The 14,268-nt window shown below is 38.9% G+C and overlaps 1 protein-coding gene across 10 annotated transcripts in view; it reads left to right on the top strand.

The window, feature by feature from the left end:
• Positions 1-14,268, top strand: part of agrn (agrin) — a 305,226-nt gene that overhangs the window by 105,761 nt on the left and 185,197 nt on the right. For 2 of the 10 annotated variants that reach the window (XM_051097131.1, XM_051097126.1), the window contains exon 1: positions 7,931-9,704. The exons of 7 other annotated variants lie outside the window; for them this stretch is intronic. In XM_051097131.1, the coding sequence (XP_050953088.1) occupies positions 9,542-9,704 (163 nt within the window). In that variant the 5' untranslated portion in view covers positions 7,931-9,541. Of the gene's footprint in view, positions 1-7,930; positions 9,738-14,268 lie in introns of those variants that run through there. One more of the 10 variants, XM_051097125.1, reaches the window with a different exon arrangement.

Below are 14,268 nucleotides of genomic sequence, written 5' to 3'. Positions count from 1 at the left end.
ATATTTTTATAAATCATTCTAACAATTAGTTGACTTGGATTTTTTTTTTTAATTCTATATATTTTGACAAAATAGTATGGATTTTTATATTTGGCGTTTATTAGTTAAAGGCCATAGCTTGAAAATTATCATTAGCTTATTGATTTTGTAATATTAGTGCATCCCTAAATAATCATCTAGGTTTTTATTGGATACACATATTGGTGGATATTGGATTTTTAAGTATTTTAACTATTTCAAAAATATTTTTAAATATTTACATTTTTTTCTGTGAACTTGCATAGATTCTATTCTATTCTATTCTATTCTATTCTAGCATATTCTAGCATGGACTCATTTATTTATGTTTTTATTGTATTGATATCATTGATTATTAGCTTTGTTAATTCTATACTAATTTGGCTAAAGTAATTCAAATAAAAAATAAATAAAATGAATCATTTTAAATGATAAAAGTAGATCGAAAAATAATGTATGGATTAAACAATTTATATTTATTTTGTAATCTGCTAAAGATTACATTGTACTTCTTCATTAAATTAGTATTTAAGTGTAAAAGTATAAAGCTAAACTTCACTCAAAAATGAAAATCTGTCAGAAGAGACTTATTTTTCAGAAGAGACTATTTTCAAGTATTTCCAAAAAATGTCAAAAATACATAGATTTATTTATTAATTTATTTATTGGCCTTTATTGGTTATAAGCCATATCATGAAAATTATCTTCAGCTTATTGGTTTTGTAGTATTAACGCATTCCTAAATTTTTTTATACGTTTTTATTCTATATACAAATTGGGAGATATTGGATTTTTAAATACTTTAACTATTTATAAATATATATTTTAAATAATTAAATGTATTTAGTTTTTTGTGGGGGCGAAGTAGTTTATATTTTGCCCTATATCGTTTATAGGCCATAGCATGAAGTTGGTCATCAGCTTATTGGTTTTGTGCTGTCAGTGCATCCCTAAGCACACTGAGAGAAGCACTGCTGTGTGTTGCTCTATTTGGACCAAGCTTGCCATCGTCCTCAAGTTTAGTTCCACAGCTGCTGCTGCCACCTGCATTACCTGCAAGTTCAATCACACAGCCCCTGTCTGTCATGGATGCCAGCTCCCATGAAGCTCGGTGTCAAACACAGCCAAACTCAAGCAAGACTCCAAAAAACAGTCACTCTCTGCTAGTCGTGCAGTCTCTGTTTTGGCACATTGCTTCAGCAAGCCTTCAAAGAACCCCACCACGGTTCCAGCTCAATTGCCCCCATAAGGACCATTAAGAAAGCATCGTGGGAAATAAAGAACGAATAAAGAGTGGGGAGCTGGAGCATGGCAAGTATTAAATGCTGCAATCATTATTGTAGTTACCATGATGAGAGGGGAAAACAGCATACTGATGAATGAGTGGCTGTAAATGCTGTTGCTGGTTAGTTCTTCTCCATTAGTACGCAGTGGCTGGCCCGTTCCCAGAGACCCGGCTCTCAGCCCGGGGCAGCTGCGCTCCTGCCTGTGTTCAACAGCTTGGTCCCGGAGTGAGAAGCAGTCTGAGTGGGAGGGTAATGAGCTCGCTCCACCCAGAGCTGAACATCCAGCTGTGGGAGAAGAATAGTCCTTGCATGCACATCTTTGCTTAGGCAGGTGGTTTTCGTGGTGGGGAGGGAAGTGGTTTGTGAATCTGGATATACATGTGATGGTAGATCTCTTTAATATATCATTTGTTCTCCTAGATAGTAGTGAGATTAAATGGAGTGCAAACTGGCTTGAGGCTGTTTCTGAGTTTTTTTCTCATGAGAAAATGAACTAAATAATTTAAAATGGCCTTTTCTCCAACTGACAAGAAACTGTAAATTGGAGGCATAATCTATTCTATTCTGTTCTATTCTATTCTATACTATTATTTTCTATTCTAGTTCTAATTCTAGTCCTATTCCAACTGACAAGGACTTAGTTTTTTGTCAGTTGGAGAAATGTTCTATTCTATTCTGTTCTATTCTATTCTATTCCAACTGACAAAAACATAGTTATTTTCTTATCAGTTAGAGAAATGATCTATTCTATTCTATTCTATTCTATTCTATTCTATTCTATCCTATTCTATTCTTTTATATTCTATTCTAATTCCAATTCTAGTCCTAATCCAACTGACAAAAATTTATTTTTTTGTCAGTTGTAGAAATGTTCTATTCTATTCTATTCTATTCTATTCTATTCTATTCTATTCTATTCTATTCTATTCCAACTTACAATATCTTGGAATTTCTTGTCAGATGCAGAAATGTTCTGTTCTGTTCTGTCCTGTTCTGTCCTGTCCTGTCCTGTCCTGTCCTGTTCTGTTCTATTCTGTTCTATTCTATTCTATTCTATTCTATTCCAACTGACAAAAACATAATTATTTTCTTAGCCGTTGGAGAAATTCCAACTTAGAATATCTTGGAATTTCTTGTCAGAAATGTTCTATTCTGCAGAAATATTCTATTCTATTCTATTCTATTCTATTCTGTTCTGTTCTGTTCCGACTGACAGTATCTTACAGTGTCTTGTCAGTTGGAGAAATATTCTGTTCTTGTCAGTTGGAGGAATGTTCTATTCTATTCTATTCTATTCTATTCTATTCTATTCTATTCTATTCTATTCTATTCCAACTGACAAGTTTCCAACTGACTTCCAACAGTATTCCAACTGACTTAGTTATTTTCTTATCAGTTGGACAAATTATCTATTCTATTCTATTCTATTCTATTCTATTCTATTCTATTCTATTCTATTCTATTCTATGCTATTCTTTGTTGTTCCAAGTGACAATATCATAAAGTTTCTTGTCAGTTGGAGAAATGATCTATTCTATTCTACAATGGTCTTGTTTAAAGACTCTTTAAAGATTAAATTGAACTTCATTGTTACATTTTTAGTGTTTTTAAAGCTTAACTTTAAATGGATAATTCATCCAAAAATGGATATTCTGTCGTCATTTACACACTGTACACTTGTTTCAAACCTGTATGAGTTTCTTTTTTCTGCTGAACACAAAAGAAGATATTTTGAAGAATGTTAGTATTCAAACATTTGACACAGCCGTTGACTTCCATTGTATTTTTATGCAAGTCTCTTTAAGTGAGTGTTCAATGATGGCAAAGGTAATCTAATTGTAAAAATAAGGGACATGCACAAATAAATGTGCATTATTGGCTGGAGCCGATAAAGCAAATCCGCTAATATCCGATATGGAATTGATATATTGCGCATCACTAGACAACATAACCAAAGAACCTAATTAACTTTCCTCAGCAATGAAAGAGAAACGTCTCGGTAATAAAATCTTCCTCTGGAATGATTTATTTGCTCTTTTCTTTGATATATGAGAGAAGGTTGGATTTATGTGATGGTGGTTTTCATCAGTCCTAAAGCACTTAACCTGAGTGGCGGTGGGTATCCTCAACCAAAATCAATATGTGATGTACGGTATACGGCCGTGTGTTGAGCACACATCGACTAATAGGTATTAGGGTGAGGACTGGGTAAGGAAAGAAGGATTAGGGTAATTGTGTTTTATCTGCCACGGTCTTTAGTGGATTGCACCGAGGACACACGCACACACACATACACAATAGATAGAGAGATAGAGAGACCTCGCCAGTGACCTCTACAATGTAGATAGCAGTGAACTAGAGTGGAACAGTCTCTTGCACTCTGCTAACAGATAAAAATCAGATTTGAGAATCACATTTATAGAGCAGAACTCCTTTTGAATTATTCAAATAGAAGAATGGTCCTAAAACATCATAAAAAAGACTGTTAAATGTATTTTTTAGCAAAACAAATATTAATTTTTCATACTGTACATTTATAGGAATGTGATGCCTATGTTTATTTAAACAAAATTATTTGTTTAGAAATGTTGGCCATTTAACTGATTATCAGCAATTAAAATACTAACTGACTGGCCAGAATTTTAATAATGGTTTATTTTATTTTATTTTATTTTATTTTATTTTATTTTATTTATTTATTTTTTTTTTAATGACACAGACTGAAAGGTTAGGCTGTTCATAATAAATGTGTGATAATAACATTAGTGTCAAAGGCTTTTTATTATGCACCAGTTAGGTTAAATACGTGATTCCACACAGTAATAGTTTATATACATGACTGAATAAGCCACATTTGAAGCAATTATAAAATGAAGTTATAGTAAAATGTCAGCTGGTTGACACATTTCTGCAGTCTCATGGTATGGCCTATTGTACTTCCCAGCATTAATAGTTTTCATTAAACTGCAGTTGTGGCAAACATAAGCTTTGAACAATAACCATCTATCCGTTTCCTCAGATTTGTCTGGATTAGGATCAGTTATAGCAGAGCAGCTAAATGGACAGTTTTATTTTGGCAGATTGACAGTGATTTGATTTGGACATCTATCAGATGAAGCCCATGGGCTGTAGGAATCCAAAAAGAACCATATGAGAATGACTCTCAAAACTGGAGTTGCTAACAACAAAAACTACTAGATTGATTAACATTCAGTGGAAATCAGGATTGGAATCTCGCCATATGGTTTTTGGGTATCCGAGTCTGTAGAAATTGATTGTAGATATTGAACGGACAGCTTCATCTGTGTGATAGCTCACACCTGGATGCATTGTCAACAGGCGGTGTGCCTCACCGAGCAGCAGGCCAGTCGGCAGATGTGTTCTCACGTTAAATTACGCTGATGTCATTTCCCATGGGCAATGTCTCTGTTACAGTTACATCGGCAAACAGCACGAAGGAAAAATCCCCACTTTCCTACTTTATTTTTTTAGTGGGGTGGCGTCGCTTTCTATTCTTGCGAGCCGTATGACAACGCGGTGGAGTAAGGAACTCCCAGCTGTAGGAAACCAGAGCAGATCTGGCTGGAGGTGCAGTTAGCTCATTCTCACTCATATTCTGTTGGCGGTCTCCACCTCCCTCTTTATCTCCTGCGCTGTCTCGCGTCTGTTTTTCCTGACAGATTTTTGACTGCTTGTGCAGTGTAGTGTAATGAGTTGAGTACTTAGAGGGATCTGTTCATAATCAAAACAGCCTAATTTATTGATGATAGTCTATATAATAAGACATTCAGCCAGCTGCTGAAGAAAGCTCCATGTCTAATTATTAGTATGAGGCTTGGACGAGACGGTTTCTCCTTTGGTGGACCCATTGTTGAAACTTTGACAAAAAGACCACTGAAAGGGAAGGGCATTTGATGTTGGTCCTCTTCACTGAGGTGTCACTTTAAGATAGTTTTGTAGATGGATGGATGGATGGATTGGTAAGTGGATGGGTAGAGGGATGGATATTTGAATGGTTGAATGAATGAAGAGTTGAATGTTTGGATAGTTGATGGATGGATGGATGACAGATGGATAAATAGATAAATGGATAGTTGTTGGATGGATGGATTGGTAAGTAGATGGATGGAGAGATGGATATTTGAATGATTAAATGAAAGAAGAGTTGAATGTTTGGATAGTTGATGGATGGATGGATAGACAGATGGATGAATAGATAGATGGATAGTTGATGAATGGATGGATGGATTGGTAAATGGATGGGTGGAGAGATGGATATTTGAATGGTTGAATGAAAAGTTGAATGTTTGGATAGTTGATGGATGGATGGATGGATGGATGGATTGGTAAGTGGATGGGTGGAGAGATGGACATTTGAATGGTTGAATGAATGAAAAGTTAAATGTTTGGATGGATGGATGGATGGATGGATGGATGGATGATGGATGGAAGATGGATAGATGGATAAATTATGTATGTATGAATGAATAGATAAATAGATGGATAATGGATTGCTAGATAGATAGATGCTAGATAGATAGATAGATAGATAGATGGATGGGTGGATGGATATATGGATGGATGATAGATAGATAGATAGATGGATAATGGATTGCTAGATAGATAGATGCTAGATAGATAGATAGATAGATAGATAGATGGATAATGGATTGCTAGATAGATAGATAGATAGATAGATAGATGGATGGATAATAGATTGGATGGATGGGTGGATGATATATGGATGGATGATAGATAGATAGATAGATGGATAGATGGATGGATAAATGACAGATAGATAGATAGATAGATAGATAGATAGATAGACAGACAAATGGATAGATAGACAGACAAATGGATAGATAGATGATAGGTAGATAGATTGTTGAATGCATAGAGGGATGAAAAAACAGAATCTGAAACTTCACTGAAAACACTTGAAAGTGAATATCTTTTGAATTTCTCATATCTTCTACTTTAATAACCAACCACTCTTTTAAAATACATGAAGTGCACCTCTCTAAGCTTTATTCCTATCTCTTGAATCCTGAAATCAGCACACATGCATCATACCAGAAACATGGCACAAGGAACAAGCAGAAGCCGATAAAAAGCCTTGAGGCTGCTCGTCATGAAAGTGCGGGAAGTGCAGAGAGTTTGTGGTTGTTTCTTAATGGAAGTTGCCAGCTGAGAGAGCTCACTGAGAGAGATGTTAACCTTCTGAGATAGCATGCACATTAAAGATGCATTACGGAGCGCTTTGAAGTCAAATTAGGTCTTATTCGAGTCATGACAGAGGGTGTGTAGAATCGACCGGATGTGGCGCCCTCTTCTGTCTCCTTATTATTTGATGGGGGTTTCAGGTCATTGTAGCCCGCATGAATGTCACTCGATGCCCAGTTGTCTTTGCTAAATGCATTTCTTAGTCTACATGTCAGTCTGAAGGGAGATTAATGGCCCTGGTGGAGTGTGGGTGTTGTTTAGGGGTGCAGTACCACAGCTGGTGAGTGAACCTAGAGCCCTGTGCTGGAGGCCCGGTTGACCCCGTGTTCTCTGCTGTATACATCAGGGGCTCCCCTAAAGTCGATGAATAGGTTGTGTCCAAAGAGATAAACAGCCCCCGATGCAGAACGGAGTATAACCTTGTAAAAATGAGCATGTGTGTGTGTGTGTGTGTGCGCGTGACGGGTATCCAGCGAGGGGTGGGTTAAGAAACAGAGTGTATAAATAATTGATAATATGTACTGGCTTCTTTGTGAAGATGTACATCCATTGTGTATATGCCAGTCAGTATTGAAGGTGGGGGGTTTTAAAAAGAAGCATTAGCTCTCTGTGCTGTTGACCTCATTATGTGGCTTAGAGCATAAAATAAACATTCATAGGCGAGAAACCTAGTGAAATAATGCTATGGATTAAAAACACATTTCCCACTGATCTTTTGCCAGTATATTCATTTACACTTCTACTGAATATTCATTTTTGCTCATTTTTGCTTTTATTTCTCAGTGTGACAGATGAATAAAAGCATGGCACGGTGTCACGAGAAGATGATTTTTTTTTTTTTTTTAATGTTTTTGCCTGTTGCTTCCAAGTCCATTTAATTATTAGAACCATCATTCCAGTTCTGCATTATCTATCTATCTATCAATCTATCTGTCTATCTAATTATCCATCTATCTATAATATGTGTACGTATGTGTGTATGTGTATATATATATTTTTTTCTTCTAATTTAAAACATGACATTCTTCACAAATGGTCTATTTTCCTTAACAGCTCATAAAAATTCCCCAAACCCGATAATAAATCTGTCAGATTCAGTTTTGCTCACATTTTCCCTTTTCCTTTTAAACCACAAAGTTTGCAATTACAATTTAGCACAATTGTTGGCAACCCTCTCCTTTAAATCACTATCAACTCAAAAGGCTTGACATGTTTTTGGTCCAATTGCCCTTTTGTGTGTTCGCTGTCGTTCTAGCTCCCCCCTTTAAAACACTCCCAAGTATTCCCAAAAGCTTTTATTCTCGGTTTCCCCCTCCCCTCCTCACTGCCTCCCCCTTCTCACCCCTCCCAACCCTTTGTTAGAGACAGCCCCTCATCCACTCCCCCTCTCACTGTCTTCTCCTTCATTCGAGGCAGAGAGAGGGAGTCATGAGCGTCCGTGCCGTAAGGATGCAGAAAACACGCTCCGTGCATTGTTCAGCGTAACGGAGAGGTGGACTAAGTGTCATTGGCTAGTTTGTTTTCTTTTTTCCTGCTTTTTGCCTCTCGGGCTCCACTCATTTGCGCGTGCCGCTCCCTGGCTCTTTGGCTGAGAAGCGCTGGCTGAACGCAAGCTTGCGCTGACAGAGTACCTGCTGCCTGGGGGATTTTCTGACATGAATAGCGGCGATCAGAGTATGTGTTTTGGCTGGCAGTGAACACTTCCTCTGAGGCACAGCTGGAGCGAGTTGAAGCCCAGGACACGAGGAGGTACACCAGAAGAGGTATGGATGCTTGAGAGAGCTAAACGGAGAGAGAAAGAGCTTCTGACTCCAGTGAAAAGAAATGAGAACAGAAGAGCCACTTTTTCCAGAGCGACAAACAACTTGGCTGAGCTTGTCTTGTCTCAGGAGTTATCCGCTGAAAAGGACTGAGGACTAACAGTACAGTTGCGCGTACCGTTGCAATCTCAGCTGTTCCTCGTATCTTGTTTCCGGCTGCCCGGATCAAGGAGTGCGCCTCTACGCTGACAGGAGCATCTGGGGGAAGAGTACTCGCCAGACAGCACAACTTTTGACTGTACGCTTCATCCGAAAAAGAGAGGAGGTCACCACAGAGGACTGGTGTTGAAGGATAAGAGGGGGGGTTGAGGAAAAAGACCCTGCTGCTCTCCGGGGCATATGGTCGAGCTTGCCAAAGACAGCTGCTGACTCTCTGTGGGCTAATTATTCATTCATTCAGGAGCTTCAGCCTGGGGCGGGGGGAGAAAAGTTTCGACTTTTACGACCGAAGACGAGCCTAGTGTTGCAGTTCTCCGGAGGATCTGGGAAGGGGTCAATCTCCAGAAGTTTGTGTACTAATGACTCCAATTCCAGCTTGTGGGCAACTGAGCGTTTCCCAGGACAGACGGCTAGCATGATGCCTAGCCACACCCGCAGTGCATCCTGACACATGCCACAGCGAGAGCAGCCTGGCATCTTCATGCCGCTGTCGGGCACAGACAGGTGGCAGCACATCCTGAAAGAAGAGAATTCACTGTGCCATAAAAAATTACAAGCACCCCTTAAGACAAATCAAGAGCCAATTCATTACTAATTCACCAAGCCGTGGAGTTCTGCGCTTGCGGATTTAAAGTACAAAGTGCAGTGGGGATTGTTTGCACTCACTTGTCCGGGTTGCCAATCTAGGCCAGGGGTCCAGTGGAGTTTTTGTCAGATAGACTGGAAAGAATTTGCGCTCTAACCTTTCATGACAAACCACCCCTGTGCTTGGGAGAGAAATGGAGCGATTGCCGGAGGGTGGAAGACTGTAGGACCTGTACCTTTTCCAAATGGCTGTAATTTGGGAACAAAATGCGTTGCTTGGAGACTTGCGAAAGTATTTGTCTACGTTTTTCCGGAAGGAACTGTGATAAGAAGTGCCACTGGAGTTTAAGCTGAAGCCATTTTTGGAATTCTTTTGTATATCCTTCTTCTCTGTGTCTGTTTGGAACGCTTGCCAACTTGGCGTACTTTAGGGACGGCGCGGAGTGGAGTATGACCAGTTGTCAGTACCCCACGCCGCCCCCGGAGCGGGACCGCATGTACCAGCACAAAGTGTCGCTGGTCGTGCGGTACTTCATGATACCTTGCAACATCTGTCTCATACTGCTGGCCACTTCCACGCTCGGCTTCGCTGTCCTCCTCTTCCTCAATAACTGTAGGTCACAGTTAGTGAAACATGACTTGCAGCGTATGTATATATATATGTGTTTGTGTGTTTGTGTTTGTGCATGAGCCCGTAGAGTTTTCGTGGCTTGATAAGTTACAGATTAGTGGTCCTTTCCCTTGTGTGCTCTGTAGAGTTTTCTTTTAGTGATGCTCAGGGAGGCAGAGGGGAGACACTTTGACGGATGGATGGTTCAATAAGGATCGATGGCAATCAAAAACTAATCCCTAATGCGTTGGCTTCGATCCCCCGCCTGACAGTGAAATGATTAAGGATGACACAGATAAACTGTCCTCATCCTATAAAGTGCTTGAGCGCTTGTGTCTAAAAACACTGCTCGGTGGCATTCTGTCATCCCTGAAGCAGTGGTATTTAGACTGCACAGTGGGATAAAGGGGCCAGATTAAATGCCTTTGGATGTGAAAGCTTGGCATTAGCGTCAGTGCTTACTGTATCTGCTTGAGTGAATCTGCAAACGCTTTGGTATCTTAGGGTGCCCCGCCAGCCGGTGTGTGTTGCCAGATAGTTTTGGCGCTGTGCTTGCAAAGAAAAGATTGGAGACGAAACGTAAGCTCCAGAGCGTGTCACAATGCGCTTTGATGACATGGAGCAGCAGGTAACGCTGCTCTTTTCCTGTTTTTAGATGTGTTACTATCTCTGTCCTGTTTTATCTGCCTTTGTGCACTGTTGCATCCCAGGTTTTCTTATTCTGTGAATTCTCAAATATCTAAGACTACAGTATGATATCCGAGCTTTCGTAAGATTTTGTTAGCACGCTCTGCTACAGAGCGAAGTTTAATTGATTAGAAAATGGTCTCGCTATGCATCAGTGCTGATGTCTCATTAAATTCTTAATGATATTGAAATTCAGATGACTTTTTAACAGGAAGCTTGTACAGAGGGTGTCACATACACACAATTATGTATACGGTCTATTTACACTTGAGTTCAGAGGCTGTAGATGTAGATATGGCTGTAGACATCTGAGTAGATATTAAAGCACTTTTATAGGAATAGTTTAAAATTAGTCCAAAATAGTCAGCGCCTGAGGAATAGTCCAAAATTAAAATGACGCTATGATTTACTTACCCTAAAGCCATCCTCGGTGTATATGATGTTCTTTTATTCAAATACAATTGGAGTTATATTAAAAAATGTCCTGGCTCTTCCAAGCTTTATAATGGCAGTGAATGGGCGTTGAGATTTATAAACACTATTAATAAAGAGCTTCTGATGCAAATTAATTCATTCTCATAAGAAAAATGTCCATATTTAAAACTTTATAAACTGGAATCTCTAGCTTCTGCTAACTGTTGTACGCGTGTTCATGACTTGCTGTGAAAGATTTGTTCAAAAAGGAAATCCAGTCACCTCTAGGCTTATATTAAAATCCTGTAACATATTTCTTAACAAATCCTTATTTTGTACTTCTGATACGTGACCAGTGTTTTGATTTGCTCTCTCCATCACTTACTCTTATGCGTAACTTGCGCGTACGTCCTATGTCCGCTGGAACACTAGTCTCCCGTGAACTTGCATAGCTAGAGATTATGGTTTACGGTTTTAAATGTGGATATTTTTCATACACAAATGCATCGATTTACTTCAGAAGGCCTTTATTAACCTCCCAAAGCTGTATGGAGTACTTTTCATGATGGATTGATTCACTTTATTGGACTTAAAAATCTAAACGCCCATTGACTGCCATTATAAAGTTTGGAAGAGCCAGGACATTTTTTAATAAAACTCTGATTGCATTTGTCTGAAAGAAAGTCATATACACCTAGAATGGCTTGAGGGTGAGTAAATCACTGTCCCTTTAAATAGTTTTACATAGAAGAATATGTGTGACTTTATTGAGTATAGGGGACATTAAATTACAACTTTGTAGATAGAAATATGTTTAGTATTTTTGAAAGAAAGGCACTGGAAAGGAGAAAACAGTAAGAGGGAGCAAAAAGGAGAGCATTCAGCACTATGCGCCTTCTGTAAACCATTACCTACCTCATTTCTCATAATCCTGCCTGTGCCCTCACTTAAAGAGATCCACGGTGCCTCTACATTAGATCTATATTAAAAGACCAAAAAGGGCCCTTCATGAAATTCTAAAATTGTGCCCTCGCCGTCCCTCAATAAAGGAGTCTGAGCGTGTGGTTCATTTATAAGCCGACCATGTCGCAAAATCGATTTAATCCAGACAGATTCCATTAGATTTAAACATAAACTCAGTTAGAGCACTCCATCCTTGCTCCTCAAAGAAGAGTAAAAAAAAAACAGGACGGAGCGAAAGGAGTACCATTAACATGGAGAGGTGCATCGTAGCGTTTGAAAGCTTGTTGGAGTGGGATACAGACCAAAGGTTAGTCATTTCCATTTTCATTTAGCAGGCACAGAGAGGAGAGGCCACACAGGACTCGAGCTGCTCAGCTCCACAACCAAATCCATCAGCGTATACATACACATCAGCAAACTAGATAATAAAACAGAAAGGAAAAGAGTAAGACAGACACTGAATGAAAACATATGGCTGGCATACGTAGATGCACAGATATGATAGCCTGCCTGACAGTTCATGTTGAGGTCTACTGCTGAGTGTATGCTTTCTACATGGTTATTTATCAAATAAATTATTCATTGCATGTTTGAAATGGCAATATTGATTTAAATTTAAACTATATGGTGATATGCGAGATCTGAAGTCACTTCTATAATGTCGTGATTTATATTTAGTTATTCTGCAGTCTTCAGCTCGCTTGCTTCTTTATCATGTATTTTTAATTACTTCAGTACTTTGTTCAATTATATTCTTGGCTCGTTCTCAGTTTGAATTTTGGTTGAATAGAAATAATAGAGTCTCTGTTGACCTAATGCTTCAGTACATTTAGTCTACTCAGATTTGCTTTGAATTGTGGTTAATCTCCCTTTTCAAAAAATATTGTGAATTCTTGGCGTGAAAATATTAGTAATACTTTTCTCTTTCCCTTTCTATTTTTTTAGCAATATATAACATTTAAAATTTTTACATTTCGACTGAATTGAAATCATAGAGCGTTAATTTCGGCTTGGATTTTCTTGAAAAATATGTGAATAGTGGTATAGTATCATGAATTACAGTATTCCAATATTAGTTATAGAAATACCAGAAAGGTCAAATGTTTGTATAACAACCATTAAACTGTAAAATTGACAAAAGCTTTGAATAACTTTACATAGAGAACTGCAATTTTATTGCAATATCAATATAATATTGTATCAGCAGATCCCTGTTGATTCCCTGAAAGGAAAAGTTCAACCAAAAGAAAGAAATTTTCAAAGTCAGTGGAGTCCAAACAGCATTGAACGCCTTTGATTTTCATTGTATGAACTGAGACACTGAGTCATAAATATCTTATTCTGTCATCCACACAAGAAAGCATGTCTTACAGGTTTACAGCAATATACTGATGAATACAGATGACACAATTTTCATTTTGGATGAACTATCTCTTTAAGTAAAGCGAATGTGCTTGAGGTGAACCTTGTGTTGAGTTTCTCAGCCACGTATCATTTACATGTGAAACAAACGTTCCCGTGAGATCTGCGCAGACAGTTGTTTTGTCCTCTACTGCCACTGGACATATAAGAAAGTCGAGCTGTGCTTGGGGCGTCACAGAGTTATGCATTACAGTGTGTGAGCAGTATATGTTTTATCTCTATGATACACATCTGTGTGTGTGTTATTCACCCTCAGCTATGGCGATGTTTCCCGGAGGATGAAACGCTGTAACTGTCATGATTGACTCTCGGACCAGTTCAACAGACACTTCATTATTCAAGGAGAGAAGCACAGCAAGCCGTTTCCTCTCTCTCTCTCTCTCTCTCTCTCTCTCTCTCTCTCTCTCGCTCTCTCGCTTCCTCGTTCCCTCACACCTCTGTTTTTCTGTCTCTCTCTCTCTCCCTCTCTCCAGCGCTGGCTCTCCAATCTTCCCTGCGCTCAGTTGTTGACAAGCAATTTGAAGTGAGCCTAAAATTAAACTCTATCCTGGCAGTTGGGGGTGCTGGTGAAGAGAGGAGCAGAGATTCCAGCTCTGGCCCTATGTGTGGGAGTGTATATGTGTGTGTATGTAAGTGCAACCGGCTGGCTGGGCAATTGATGCGATAGTTTTGTGGCGTTGGTTATTCCCGCCTGCAGAAGCAGGGTGTTGTAGCTGTGCTTTAGTTAGATGGCTCCATGCGAGTGTTGTTGAAACGCCGGTTCTGTCAAGAGTAATAAGGTACGCGAGTTCAATGTTTTCAAAATCACTTCGGTTTGGAGGGAAAGTTAGACTGAGTGGGGTCGCTTCCAACTTCTGTGGCAGTTCTCGCTTTCAGTCAGGCACTGATTTTAATGAGTTTCAGCCCAACACTTTTGGCTGGATTTGTAGTCTGAATATTTTAACATTTATTAGTGTAAGAGCTTAAAGTGACAGTTCGCCCAAACATGTAAATTCTGTCGTCATTTACTCAACCTTGTCGTTACAAACTTGTCTGACTTTCTTCTTCTGTGGAACATAAAAGAAAATATTTAGAATGAAGT

The sequence above is a fragment of the Labeo rohita genome, chromosome 23, assembly GCF_022985175.1.
Source record: "Labeo rohita strain BAU-BD-2019 chromosome 23, IGBB_LRoh.1.0, whole genome shotgun sequence".
Classification (NCBI taxonomy): domain Eukaryota; kingdom Metazoa; phylum Chordata; class Actinopteri; order Cypriniformes; family Cyprinidae; genus Labeo; species Labeo rohita.
The sequence above is the reverse complement of the archived record's forward strand: the minus strand, read 5'-3'. Positions and strand labels throughout refer to the sequence as shown.